We start from the raw sequence: 12,826 nt of genomic DNA, 5'->3' as shown, positions 1-12,826 counted from the left end.
CTCATGTGTACGTGTCCTTTTATCTCCTATGTGCAAGCATCACCTGCAACCACAAGGTGGCGTTAGTCCAATTTTAAAAAGTTGACGAGAAGAGATCCATGACGACTCCTTTTTCTTGTTCTGTGGCTCACAGAAAAATACAAAGTAATGTTTACAACCATTTATTTTAACCCTCCACATGTTGGCATTATATGATATATATATAACTTGTTCAGAATATGAATGTTTAATAGTGGTGGTTTAATTAGATTTCACTAAATCTTGTCCTTCATATCTGTTGCCTCATTTATAATGAAGAGTATCTGATTATATCATTAACTGTTTTTGATTAGGTGCAGGAAATAAACTCTGCACCAGTGATTAACTGTATGTGATGTGTGTGTTTTGTAATGAATGTGGAAACTGCCTTCTGGGTCAACACATCAACTTGTAGCAACAGTTTGAGATCATTGATCAGTTAATGTCTGATACTCAACCATTGTGATTGGGGTATCTGGGCTTGATGGTTCAAATGCTCATTAACATGAAAAGTTTCACAGGATGCCAGATAAAAAGCGAATTTGAATTACAAACCTTTAGCGATCGATCGTAACAACACCATTGACTTTATCTGTTTATTCAGATTGGGTCACTGTTGCTCACTCAGGGACTGCTTTGCATATTGATTACAGTTTAAGAGAACTGCAAGTGGGCGACCTGGATGGAAGGTTTTGACTGACCCTCTCTCTTAAGCCTGATTAATGTCTTTCCTTACAGACCTAAAACAACTGGTAAAAAGGGTCTACGATAGGACACATGGTACTAAAAATGATTCAAGCTGAAAGGCTTTGAGCAACGCCTGCAAAACGTTTGAATATAAATGAATGAATTCATGTCAAATCGAATGGATTGGTAGCTATACGCTGTATCTGCTGTGCATATGACCAATAAAACCTTGAAACCTTGAAACCTTGAAACCTCGTCTTTAGCAGGTGAGGAAAAAAGCGTTTCCCTTTCTCCCTTCCTTTTATTTCTTCTTCGGAAAAACTTCACGATTTTTTTAAGAAGCAGGACATTAGAGATTTCTTACGTTTTTTTCTAATCAAATCGTTTACTCTCTGTGGTAAACAACCACAATGCTTCCCTCAGTGTTTGTAGGGTGCAGACTTCCACCTCAGCATATCCCGGTAAACACCGCCCATTACACAGTAAACAAACATCAGTAAACATTTTACGCAACAACTGAAACTGCTCCAGTCTGTCTCCTCTCCATCAATAGCGCTCATTGATCCGGACAACTGTTGATAGATAGCATGGGACAACTGTTGATAGATAGCATGCATCCTTCCTTATCTGCTAAATCCATTATGTTTTTCAACCAGACTTTGTTTGGCTTGATTAATCCTTTCCAGTTAAAGTGGTTTCGGACCTCCAATTGCACAATGACTTTGATTAAAAAAGTGGGTCATTCATATTAATAACATTTTTTGATGAATTATATGTAAAAACAATAAAGGCTGCTCAACTGACTCACATTTAGGACCTTGCTGTTACAGTAACATCCAAGTGTAAAATGCTGTTGAGTGCTAGGAGCCAAGGGCCGACAGGGGGCGCCATGTGAGGTTTGCCTGGGTATATAAATCTGGCTTTTCACAGATAACTTCTCATTTAAAGCAAGCCAGAGAGCAACAGGCTGTTTGAGGCTGGATGCTGCTGCCTGGAGAGGTAAGGAAGTTTGTCATTTTCCTTGACATGTTACCTGCACTTTACCTGTTAAGCATTGCATCGTAGAACTATAATTTAATTGAATAGGACACTAATATTGAAACAAGCTATCCATGATTATATTGTGTTCTCTTGCTGATCTAAATTCATTTAAATCATCAGCCAACTCTTGTATTTCTTAACAGTGTAGCAGATTGTGTGTGGGAGCATGTACAGTATTGAAAGTGTGTGTGAGGGAGAGAGATAGGGGTTGGATGTTTGTGCTGATTTGTTTATTGTTTGTCTGGCTGCTCCTTTATGTTTTGGATGCACCACAGTAATTGCAGGGGAGAGTTGCGGTTGGATGGGCCTGAGAGGACATGTTAGGGGTTTTGTAGAGAGATGGGGCCATGGGGTGAGGGAGCAGAGAGAGAGACCCATTTTTCTTTTCAAGTCCAGTTTGGACCAGTTTGTCTTTTTTTTCCAGCTAAGAACTGAATTTCTGTAATGCAACCATGGATGCCACTTGCGTTTGGAGTGCCTATAATGTGCTGTAAGATCTTTGTTCATGCAGCAGAGTGATGTAATGATCTGTGTACTAGCAGAGGAGTTAATCATTCACCAGCCATTGTTACTATTAGTTTGTTTTTACAGCTAAATTCGATATGTCTAATGAGATATTAATCATTAAGTTAAGGAACAGGTATCACAGGTTCGTTTTCCCTTCATTTCACACATGTGCAACCAGGATCATATCAGTTAGCTTTAACGTTTATCATTTGAGCTTATAAAAACTGAACTTTACTATCGTTAAGTTACTAGTGATAGACTAACTGTAAATCCTCCCCCTTCCTCTGTTCTCTTCGCAGATAAGTGATCAGTGATCGTTCATCCTGAGCGTCAGACTGTGAGACTCTCTCTGGGCTGTTCCTTCCTCTGTGGTGGACTCCACTTTTCTCTCCTCTGGTTCCTTGCAATTCTCTGCCTGTGATTTCCCTCAACTGCAACCATGACTCTGACCCTGGCCACAGCGTTCGCCAGGCGCTGGTGGATGGCAGTGACGGCCATCATTGAGAATCTTCTCTTCTCCGCCGTGCTGTTGGGATGGGGATCCCTCCTCATCATGCTGAAGTCAGAAGGTTTCTACTCTTACCTTTGCAACGAGGAAGGTGAGTCACAGGCTGTCTGCATTCCTCTCTCTCTCTCAAGTAACATTGTCACATTTCTTATCTGTCATTTGTTCCATTATGCCTCATGGGCCTTGATATGATGGAACCACTCATCTGGAAACGCAAACAGTCTTGAGCATCTGCCTACAATATTTTAAAGTGCAATGTGTCCTGTCTCTCTATTGTGTGACAATAAGCTGTAAAAAGTGGATTGCCGGTGAGGGTGCCCTTAGAGTCAGTCACCAGTTTCTAAGAGCAAAAGAGTAAGCTAGGTTTTATTCAAGACAGGTAACTTAATAAGCTGCCTTTTTGCTTCTTCTATTCTCTCTGAAGAATGAGTGTTTATCTGAAGCAGGCCTGGGCTGCTGTTTGAGGCCTCAGGAGACTAAACCTGATCAGTTAAATTAAAAAGAGTGCAGGGATCCAGGTTGGAAAAGTGCTCCTAAGTGAAAAAGGCTCTGTATCTCAGAAACTGTGAAACAAAGTATCACATCCTTCTTGCCCCTGAGAGAGGTTTCACTTGTAGCTTCTCAAACTTAAATAATGACACAGCAGATGACAAATGACGGACTGAATCAGCTGTTCTTTTGCCCGCACACTTTTGTTTCCTCTTTTCCTCTTTTTCTTCATATTCCTCTTTTTGAGCAACGTCAGGCAGCTGCTTTGTGTTTTTAAGTACAAAGGCCACACAGTGCACACAATGGCCCCAGTCAGGTCTTGTAGAAGAGAGTAAGCAAAAAGGGAATGTGAGAGATGAATTAGGCCACACTTATCCTTTGGACCTGGATCTGTACAGTAGGAGATTGTATGTAAAACCTGACATTGCCTTCCAATTGATCTTCATTTGCAAGTGATGCTACTTTGTCCTGTTTGAACTTGGGACCCATTCAGCATTTCTACTAGCTAGCAAAATAAAACCATAAACCTTCAATAAATCACTGCTAATTCCAAGTCACGTTTACGGGCTTCTAAAGTTTAGTGAGTGACAACTGAGTATCCATGGCTGTGGGTGACTTCCTGTCTCCTGCAAGAGATGTCTAATCTTGTTCTGATAACATAACAGGGAGAGGACCACAGCACCAGCTCAGCTCTTTTCAGGCATGTGACATGCGATAGAGGGACAGAATTTATGACTGGCCTAAAGTCCACTGATAAAGAACAGGGAAGGATGAGAAAAACTGATCGAAAAGTGATGAACAGTAGAAATTAGACCACTGGGGGCATGGCAGTAAAAAATATGGTTGATAAAGAAAGATAATGATGATGCAGCATACATGAGGCATTGTGCACATGCAGCAGAGAACAGTGGCTTATGGTTTAAACTTGATTAGAGAGGAAGTTAAGGCCTCACAAGTTCTCCATTTCACAGCAAGTCTTAGTTTCTGAAGTAGACCTTGACACTCAGTGAAGAAGCACGTCGGGGTGTTTCAGACAGGGATGCATGCATATACAACAAAGAGGTCTGGTGGCTGATACCATACAGGTGCAGCGACTATAATCCACGCAGAATTGCTGCTTCCCTTCCTACCTCACATGGACTTCTCCTGGACTTTTGTACCTGATGATGATAATGTGTTTATTGCCACGGCTAGCTTCTCACCTTTAGTCCCTTGCTTTCCAACTTAGTAAAAAGTCTAAATAGGATGATAATTCAACTTCTCTCAAGTTCTCTATTAAAACGCCCATGGGTGGTGTGTTTTGAGTTAGTGTAAATAAAACTTGAAATGTTCCACTTAAATAACTGCCTTACCATTTGTTCTCTACCCATTTTCAATATGTTCATAGGCAACAGTTCCAGCCACTCCAATCTGTCCCTACCCCTTGCAACGCCGACAACCAATGACTATTACTACTATGACAATGATGCTGGTGTGGTTGGTCTGGGAGACGGAGTGGAGATGAGGCCCCTGGTGCCTTTGGATGGGCCCCTGAAAATGAACGGCTGGCTGATTTGTAAAGAACAGGATGAGATGCTGAACCTGGCGTTCACAGTCGGCTCCTTCCTGCTCTCGGCGATCACCCTGCCGCTGGGGATTGTCATGGATAAATACGGGCCTCGCAATCTAAGACTGCTGGGCAGGTAAGAAAGGAGGGCGGAAACATTGGAAACTAACCTTTTTTTTTAACAGTAATTATGTGAAGTATATGGTTTTTTTTTAACGTTTTCTGACTTCATGTTGTGACTAACTTGTCTTCATTTATTTTCAGCGTGTGTTTTGCATTCTCCTGTTTACTCATTGCTTATGGGTCCTACAATCCAAATGGTAAGTTAGCCTCTAGAGTACTCATGTGGTCTCTCCTTCACCGATTTGAAACAACGAACACTAGTTTGGCTGTTGAAAAAGTCACTGATGAGCTGACATATGTGTCATTCATTTGCAGAACTGTCGGTCCTTATCTTCATTGCCCTCACTTTCAATGGCTTTGGGGGCATGTGTATGACCTTCACCTCTCTCACGGTAAGTGTGTGCACGTTTGTGTGTGTCTTGTAATCCTCCTGATGCAGAGTCTTTGCACCTGCCGCAAAACGTTTGTCGAGATGTGTGTTTTCCATAACCTTAGCCTTGCTGTTAGTGCTCTGTTATACTAGATTGCTTCCTGTCTTCTCACCTTGTCCCTCCCCTCATGTCTGGTTGGTCTGTGTTCCTAGTAGGAGAGGGGATTTATTGGAGAGAGAGGGAGTAACTTGATGTTTCATTATCACTTTCCACTGCATCTATTAGTGTGCCTTAACAAGAACATCATAGAAACTGTTTAGGATGTGCGGCACTCATCACTCTGCCTTTCTCTTTCACACAAGCAAATGCACTTGTTGTTATGTACATGCATGAAAAGACACTCATCGCATACATTCAGATTGAAAAACTGGTGTACTAGCACAACAAGCAATGCAGCAAAGGGGGATAATGAAGTTTCAGAAATACCGCCTATGTTTTTAGTTTTACAATGTTAAGCAAGATACACGAATATCTAGAAAGAAAGTTATGAAGACATCAACTTCATGACTTCGTTTGAATTACTTGTGCAGTAATACTTCCTTAAATGCAGACCATTATGTGTTAAGATACCCAACGACAGAAAAACAACTGATGATTTATAGGATTCCCAGGAACAAACAACCCCTAACCATTCCTTTGCTTTGTCCCCTTGTTGTTCTTCATCCTCCTGTCCCCTCCTCTTGTCACTGACTTACACTGACTAACATGGGAGTCCTGGGCTGTACCATGGTGATGCTGCTCACCAGAGAGGGGCTCTTATCCAGTAAATCTCCCAATAAATGCCTCTTCTCTATACCACCACAGGCTGTAACTGTGATGTACATCTCCTATGTGGTATCGGTTGCATCATACTAAAGCTCCCATTAGGCCTAAATGTCATGGGTATAATAAAAACGTTGTTTGCTCCCACAGTCTGTGCATTAAACCACATGTTCCCCCGCCAACTTTCATACCGTCTCCTTCGCAACCTGATAATGTATATACAGAGAGTCTTAGTGTGGGTTAATCATTAGACACTCTACTGTTCCTTGAGTCCTTGATCATGACTGCACCTCAGACCTACAGGCATTCATTCTCAGCTGAGTTGTGTTGGGTAATACTCAGCTGGCTCCCTGCCAATGTCAGTTGTCAGGTCACCTTTCCCATTTATGTTTGTCCAGCAGCTGCTAATGAAACTGGTATCTCAATCAGTTTTCTCAGAACTCCTGGAGATTTTGCTGGGAAATATTAAACGTTGTGCTTCAATGTCCATTCTTAATACATGAGTTAGTACACACATGGCACATACCTCTTCCTTAGCTTCCCCCGTCTTGTGTAATTGGATGTGCTTGTTGTTGTTCAGTCTCTTGAACAGAACAGCCTGTGGAGGCCTTTGTGTTTGAATGTTTTTCCACCCACTGTCTCCTGCGTCCTCGGTTTTTCCTCACAGCTCTCTTTTCTCTGTGCTCAAACGGGAGTAAGGCATGAAAAATATCACCTCACCTCAGTCACCCCTTCTGGTTCGATAGCACTGCGTTTGTGTTGTGTGTTAGACAGCTGTGTGTGTAATGTGATGCTGTTTCAGGTTGTTTTTACTTAGGCTTCATGTCACTTTGTTGTGTTTTACTTCCTTTGATGTCTGCTTGCTAATTGGTTCCCGCTGTCCTCTCTGACCCCAGTGTCTGTAGGCGCCATCCTCATAGTGTCCCCATTCTGTCCCTGGTCTCAGTGCAGCCACACTGCAGCTGAGATCACTGCGTTCTTGGCCGCAGATGGTCGAACCGTTATACCTAAAGACAGAAAGGAATGAACTTCATCTACTTGCAAATTAGTGCAACAACTTTGAACACCGGTGTGAATGATTTAGGGGGAATATCCTAATCATAACTATGTTTTCAATAGGGTATAATCACCGGAAACTAAGCAAGTGTTTAAAGGAATGGCTCCTTCTTGCCTTCATAATGTGACGGTCCTTTTCACGTTAGACCACCACGGTTTGATACCGGTGTCTTTTTTCTACAGTAGCCAAGAATGGACACTTGAAACACTCTCTATGGAGCGCCAATCTGCAACCCCTGCAAAAATATCTGTAATTATAGTATACTATATACAGATTGTAATGATGTCTCTTTCCCTCTCTCTCTCTCTTCCCCTCTCTCTCTCTTCCCTCTCTCTCGCTCTCTCTTTCCCTCTAGCTTCCTAACATGTTTGGGGACCTCCGTTCTACCTTCATCGCCCTGATGATTGGCTCCTATGCCTCGTCCGCTGTCACCTTCCCTGGTGTCAAGGTAACTAAGAGAAAGATGTTTCGACTCTCTTTTTTCAGCACAGCTTTTGTCCTGCACTGTACTGTGCAACTACATTTACACATTTAGAGGATTGTGCAGCCTTAGCAGTATACACACCTATTGACAGATTTGGAGTGTCTGTGGTCTCCTCTGTTTTTTGTATTGATTGGTCTTTGATATGTTCACAGGTTATCTACGACCTTGGCATACCCTTCATCACTATCCTGGTGGTGTGGGCTGCCTGTGCTGGACTGGTCTTCTTGAACTGCTTCATGAACTGGCCACTGGAGCCGTTCCCATCACCAGAGGACATGGACTACACGTAAGTACCAGAGATAAAATTGACAGTAGAAAGCCGACAATATAAACGCTCACTTAAAAACTAGAAAACGTGCAAAAATGTATCAGCGGTTGTACTGCGTGTAGGTGCCGTCTATGGTGACATTATCATTGCATTGAACTTATACATTGACAAGTACTTATTTGTTTAACTTTAACAAAACTAGTGGGACTGATAAAGTTCTCAACATCATTGACACTGTTGGACAAAAAATCATGCAAGTTTTGCAAAAATGTGCAGTGTAATGCTGCAGGTTAAAGTCCCCCTGCTCATGATCAACTCACTCATCCCTGTGGTAAATCCTTCTAAATTAAAATGAGGTGCTTGTTTTACAGAAAACCTTTCCAGTTGAGTGATTCACGCAGGATATGCATGTCACCATTTTCTCTTTATGATATTAACTATTTCCTTCTCTTTTCCCTCCCTCTCCCTCGTACCTGTCCTCTTCTTTCGTCTTATTCCTTTTCTTCCCCCTCTCCTCTGCTTTCTCAGTGTGAAGATCAAGTTCAGCTGGCTGGGCTTTGACCATAAAATCACCGGGAAGCAGTTCTACAAACAAGTGACCACAGTGGGCCAGCGTCTCAGTGTGGGCAACAGCATCAAGCAGAAGGAGCTGGCCACAACGGACGGCAACAAGCTCTGCCTCTCGACCATGGACCTGGAATTGAAGGGCAAAGAAGAGTGTAAGAGTTCACAAATCAACGCCCTTTTATCCTCCTTGTTTTGTTCATCTCACTCTATTGCGTATCGTTAACATCTATGGTGTTTCTCCTTCGCAGCCCAGTCCTTCTTGAAAACCATCTCCAGCACAATGTTCATGCTCAGTCTGGTGACCATGTGCGTCACTCAGCTCCGTCTCTTGTTCTACATGGGAGCCATGAACAGTGTCCTGGAGTCCCTCAGTGATGGAGACCTCAACACAGGTATGTGGCTCAGCTTATGGTTTGATTTACTCTCTCTGTGTCTGTGTGTATAGATGTACTAGAAAACTTTTGTTGTTTGATTTTACTTTATCTTGAATCATTTTATGTGCCTTATGACATACGCTATATGACTCTTATTTCTGCCATAAATGGATCTGGACTTGATTGGTTTTATTTGTATTTTCAGTGGAAAGAATGGAAGTCGGTAAGATGCAGTGTATAGCTCATAGTTGTATCATTAGATTGGCATTAGACTGTTAATTACAATCATATCACAATATGTTTGCATCACAATAACAAATCCACTAACACTACTCTCTTGCTTCTCTTATAGCTAGTTTGGTTTTTCATTTGACCTTGCCTGTTGCCCATGTCAGTAACCCAGTCCTTCAACTGTCATTCAGCTTTAATCGGAAACTACCATTTGTTCTACTCATTAACTAGCTTTCCCATAAGCAACAGCAAAAAACATTCATCCTGTGATGTAAGCAGTTTCACATGACTCGTTTTCATTTATCATTACTCCCCTGGCCATAAATCCCCTCATAATGGCATCATATTGACTTTTAGGAAGCCGTTTTCTCCATATCCATGGTTGTTTCACTTAATATGGCTCCAGCACCTATGACTAATGATTAACTGTACCATGATAGTGATTAACCAGGTAGAACGAGGTCCTGAACACTTCATAAATTCAGTACTATTTCAACCATTCCCTCTGATAACCTCCACTTTTATTTCATTGCACTCTTTTTTAAAACTCTTTTCTCATTCTTACCCTCTCTCAGTGGGTCTGTACTCCTCCATCTTCGGCATCATGCAGCTGCTTTGCTTGATGACCACTCCTGTGATTGGTCAGATCATGGACTGGAAGCTAAAGGAATGTGTTGATGGAGAGGACGAAAAGGAGCCCTGCAACAAGTGAGTAACTTGTTCCTTATTCTGTCTTAACTCTCTTCATTTATCGGTCCAGACATTGTTCCAAGAAGCACAACATTAACCCTCATTGTATCACGCCTAATATTCTAATCTCTCTTTCTTCTTTCCCATTTTGAACACTAGCGGGGAGAAGAAGAAAAAGCGCAGAGACAAAAAGACCCAGAAGGTGACCAATGCCTTGCGAGCTTTCGTCCTCACAAACCTCCTTTTAGTAGGGTTTGGGATCACCAGTCTGATACCCAATCTCCCCCTGCAGGTGAGTGATCCACTTTAACTCTCAAAGAAACACAAAGTCCTTCAATGTGCTTTAGACTTGCTAGCAAACATTTAAAAATATTATTTGTGTTTTATTCAGTAGAGTGTTTTGTAAATGTAACAACAAATGGGGAAAGAGTCTGGATCAGTTTTCCTATCAGCTATTTTAGCTTAGCATCTAAATGTTGTTGCCTTTGAACTTTGCTATACTAGCTGTTTCCTGTCTTTATGCTAAGCTAAGCTACCTGGCTGTACCCTCTCTCTCTGCAAGAAAGCAAGATGATGTGGCTGCAAAGTGTTGGACTATTCCTTAAAGACCCTCCTCAACCTTTTTACTGAATGATAATAAATATTGAACTCTACCATTTCTTTTGTCCTCAGATTGTCTCATTTGTTTTACACACTGTGGTGAGAGGATTCATTCACTCTGCTGTTGGTGGTCTCTATGCTGCTGTGTAAGTGTCATAAAACCCACACAAAACACAAATACATCATCATCACTTTTTCCTTCTGTATGCCAATGCAGTTTTAAACTAAAAACTAAATGTCCTCACTTCTGTCTCTGCAGGTACCCCTCCTCTCAGTTTGGCAGTCTAACGGGCATGCAGTCCCTGGTCAGTGCTGTGTTTTCTTTACTGCAGCAACCCCTGTTTCTGGCGATGATGGGACCCCTGGAGGGAGACCCGTTCTGGGTAGGAATGCCTACAAAAACACTCTCAAACTCTCCCAAATTAAACCTTTAGGCATGGCTAATTCTGATTTTGTCCCACAGGTCAATATTTTACTCCTCGGTATTAGCATGCTGGGCTTCTTGCTGCCTCTCTACCTGGTGTGCTACAGACGGACACTCCACAAAGAGCAGCTGCAGCGAGAGGACGACGCAAAGATCTACTTAAGAATCAATGACAGCGACATACCTGAGGCCTACGTCTAGAGAAAAGGACAGCAGATGATGAAAAAAATATTTTTTACTGACAAACATTTGCAGCCCAGTAATACGTGCATACATACACATGCGAAAGGACAACTACAAATCTATTTAGAATATAACATTTCAACGTAACATTGTAGTTAAAGGACTACAACAGGTACACATACAAACAGACTGACGCATATTTCAAAATCCCATGAAGATAAAGTGATGCTGCAGTCATCAAACTAACAATTCAGTTGGACAGTCGCTTTGGAGGACAGTGGAGGGAAAAAGACAAAACAAGAGGAAAGACTGTGAAAGGAAAGAGGCATAAGTCCTCTGTATTCCCCCCAATCCTCTGACTTCTCTTTTTATTCCCTCTTCTCTGAGCGGCACATTGGTGAAGAGTGCTTTAATTTAATTCTTCATTCTCGAAAATGAAGGAGTTTAAGCTCATGAATATCCCCCCGTGACTCCATCAAGACAGCTTATTGTCAGCATTATTTGTGAGTGATTCCAATTCTTCTTCTTCAAACATTTTTGGTTAATATGTTGACTTTAAATCATCCTGATTGTAAATTCCATAACTTGGTGCTACCTGTCTTTACATCAGCTGGAATTCTTTGGTAGACGGTGTGAGATAAGTGTGGACTAAATGGCATCCATAAGCGACAGCATGGAGAGGCTGATGTTTCTCAGGCGAATAGAAAAGACACTCATCACTTATGCATCTATTTATAGTAAACCACTGCTGTAGCTGCTGGAGAACCGGAGGAATGTCATTATTTTATGGGCTGTATATTTTGTAAGAACGACTTTAAACAAACTGCGGTATGTTTTGCTAAAGGCAAATGTTATTGTACGTTTAGAGTATTTATTTTATTGCCTGCTTTATTTAGTTTTCTTTTTTTAAGTTCAGTTTACCAGGATGCCTTTCGAATTCACCTCCATTTAAAAGAGAAAAAACATTTTTTACACATATCGGTAAAAATGTTTTTCCCTTTCTCCATTAAGTTTATCATTCAGATGCCTTATCTTAAAGTTAAGTCAATGTTTCTTTATACCTACTTTTCAGCACTTTATACTCTGTTTATCTTTTTTAATTCCACACACACCATCTCATTTCAGCACTTCTCTCCTGATGCCTCTCTAGAAGAATATCCCACTTTGATTTTGAGCTCCTCCTCCCTTCACATGTGTATTTATTTCATTTTACACTCATTTTTCCATAATACATTTCATCGTGTATTTAAAATGTGCTGAGCAGGAAACATGTCATTATGGCTCATATGGTGTTGTTCGCATAGAGCTAGATTATGTAGAGATGTTCGTTTTGCAGGTGTTCCTGTTTTAAAATGGAAAAGCTGTGGGGTTTAATAAAGATGAGTTGATATCTTTTCCCTCTTGTTCTTTTTTTCATTGCTTACCATACAAAGCTGTTTCTAGGTTATTCTTAATGGGTCACAGAAAAAGCTATTAACAAAGTAATCTAGAGCAGGGGGTGATTTTGTTTTATCTACCATTATTATAGATGCATGATTGTTTTTAGCTGATTTCTTTTTTCAGGTTCTCCTGCTACCGACCAGCAGAGGCCAGTATTGGCAGTGTGAGCGCCACTCCTGAATGAATACACTTGGATGTTTGCCTTACTTTTACAGAATTGTATTCTTTTAATAAATGAACGCCAGGATTTTAATCACACTGCCATAACAATTAAACTAATTATCCAAACATTTAAACCACAGCTTTAAAAATATAGACAATGCCTTGTTTTGAGACTCATTTATGTATGAGTGCATAATTCATTCTAGTCATTGTGTTAAGTTTATCCAGAAATAC

The 12,826-nt window shown here is 41.2% G+C and overlaps 1 protein-coding gene across 2 annotated transcripts; it reads left to right on the top strand.

Moving 5' to 3' along the window:
- Positions 1–1,654: 1,654 nt before the first annotated feature.
- slc43a2b (solute carrier family 43 member 2b) lies at positions 1,655–12,385 on the top strand. Of its 2 annotated transcripts, none has more exons than XM_063895127.1 (14): positions 1,655–1,704; positions 2,553–2,852; positions 4,638–4,932; positions 5,061–5,116; positions 5,235–5,311; positions 7,525–7,617; positions 7,806–7,939; positions 8,450–8,640; positions 8,737–8,880; positions 9,669–9,801; positions 9,943–10,075; positions 10,456–10,529; positions 10,643–10,766; positions 10,847–12,385. In XM_063895127.1, the coding sequence occupies exons 2-14, from the start codon at positions 2,693–2,695 to the stop codon at positions 11,006–11,008; spliced, it is 1,776 nt and encodes a 591-aa protein (XP_063751197.1). In that variant the 5' UTR covers positions 1,655–1,704; positions 2,553–2,692; the 3' UTR covers positions 11,009–12,385. The 2 variants fall into 2 exon arrangements, with proteins under 2 accessions (XP_063751197.1, XP_063751198.1); XM_063895128.1 differs by lacking the exon at positions 1,655–1,704 and adding an exon at positions 2,081–2,098.
- Positions 12,386–12,826: the final 441 nt, after the last annotated feature.

The sequence above is a fragment of the Eleginops maclovinus genome, chromosome 11 (assembly GCF_036324505.1).
Source record: "Eleginops maclovinus isolate JMC-PN-2008 ecotype Puerto Natales chromosome 11, JC_Emac_rtc_rv5, whole genome shotgun sequence".
NCBI classification, from domain to species: domain Eukaryota; kingdom Metazoa; phylum Chordata; class Actinopteri; order Perciformes; family Eleginopidae; genus Eleginops; species Eleginops maclovinus.
The sequence above is the reverse complement of the archived record's forward strand: the minus strand, read 5'-3'. Positions and strand labels throughout refer to the sequence as shown.

Bases quoted from the DNA above. Each gene is read 5' to 3' on its own strand.
- slc43a2b (XM_063895127.1), top strand. From the start codon at position 2,693: ATGACTCTGACCCTGGCCACAGCGTTCGCCAGGCGCTGGTGGATGGCA. The intron at 4,933-5,060 runs GTAAGAAAGGAG...ATTTATTTTCAG, and splicing joins AATCTAAGACTGCTGGGCAG to CGTGTGTTTTGCATTCTCCT. The intron at 8,881-9,668 runs GTATGTGGCTCA...ACCCTCTCTCAG, and splicing joins TGATGGAGACCTCAACACAG to TGGGTCTGTACTCCTCCATC.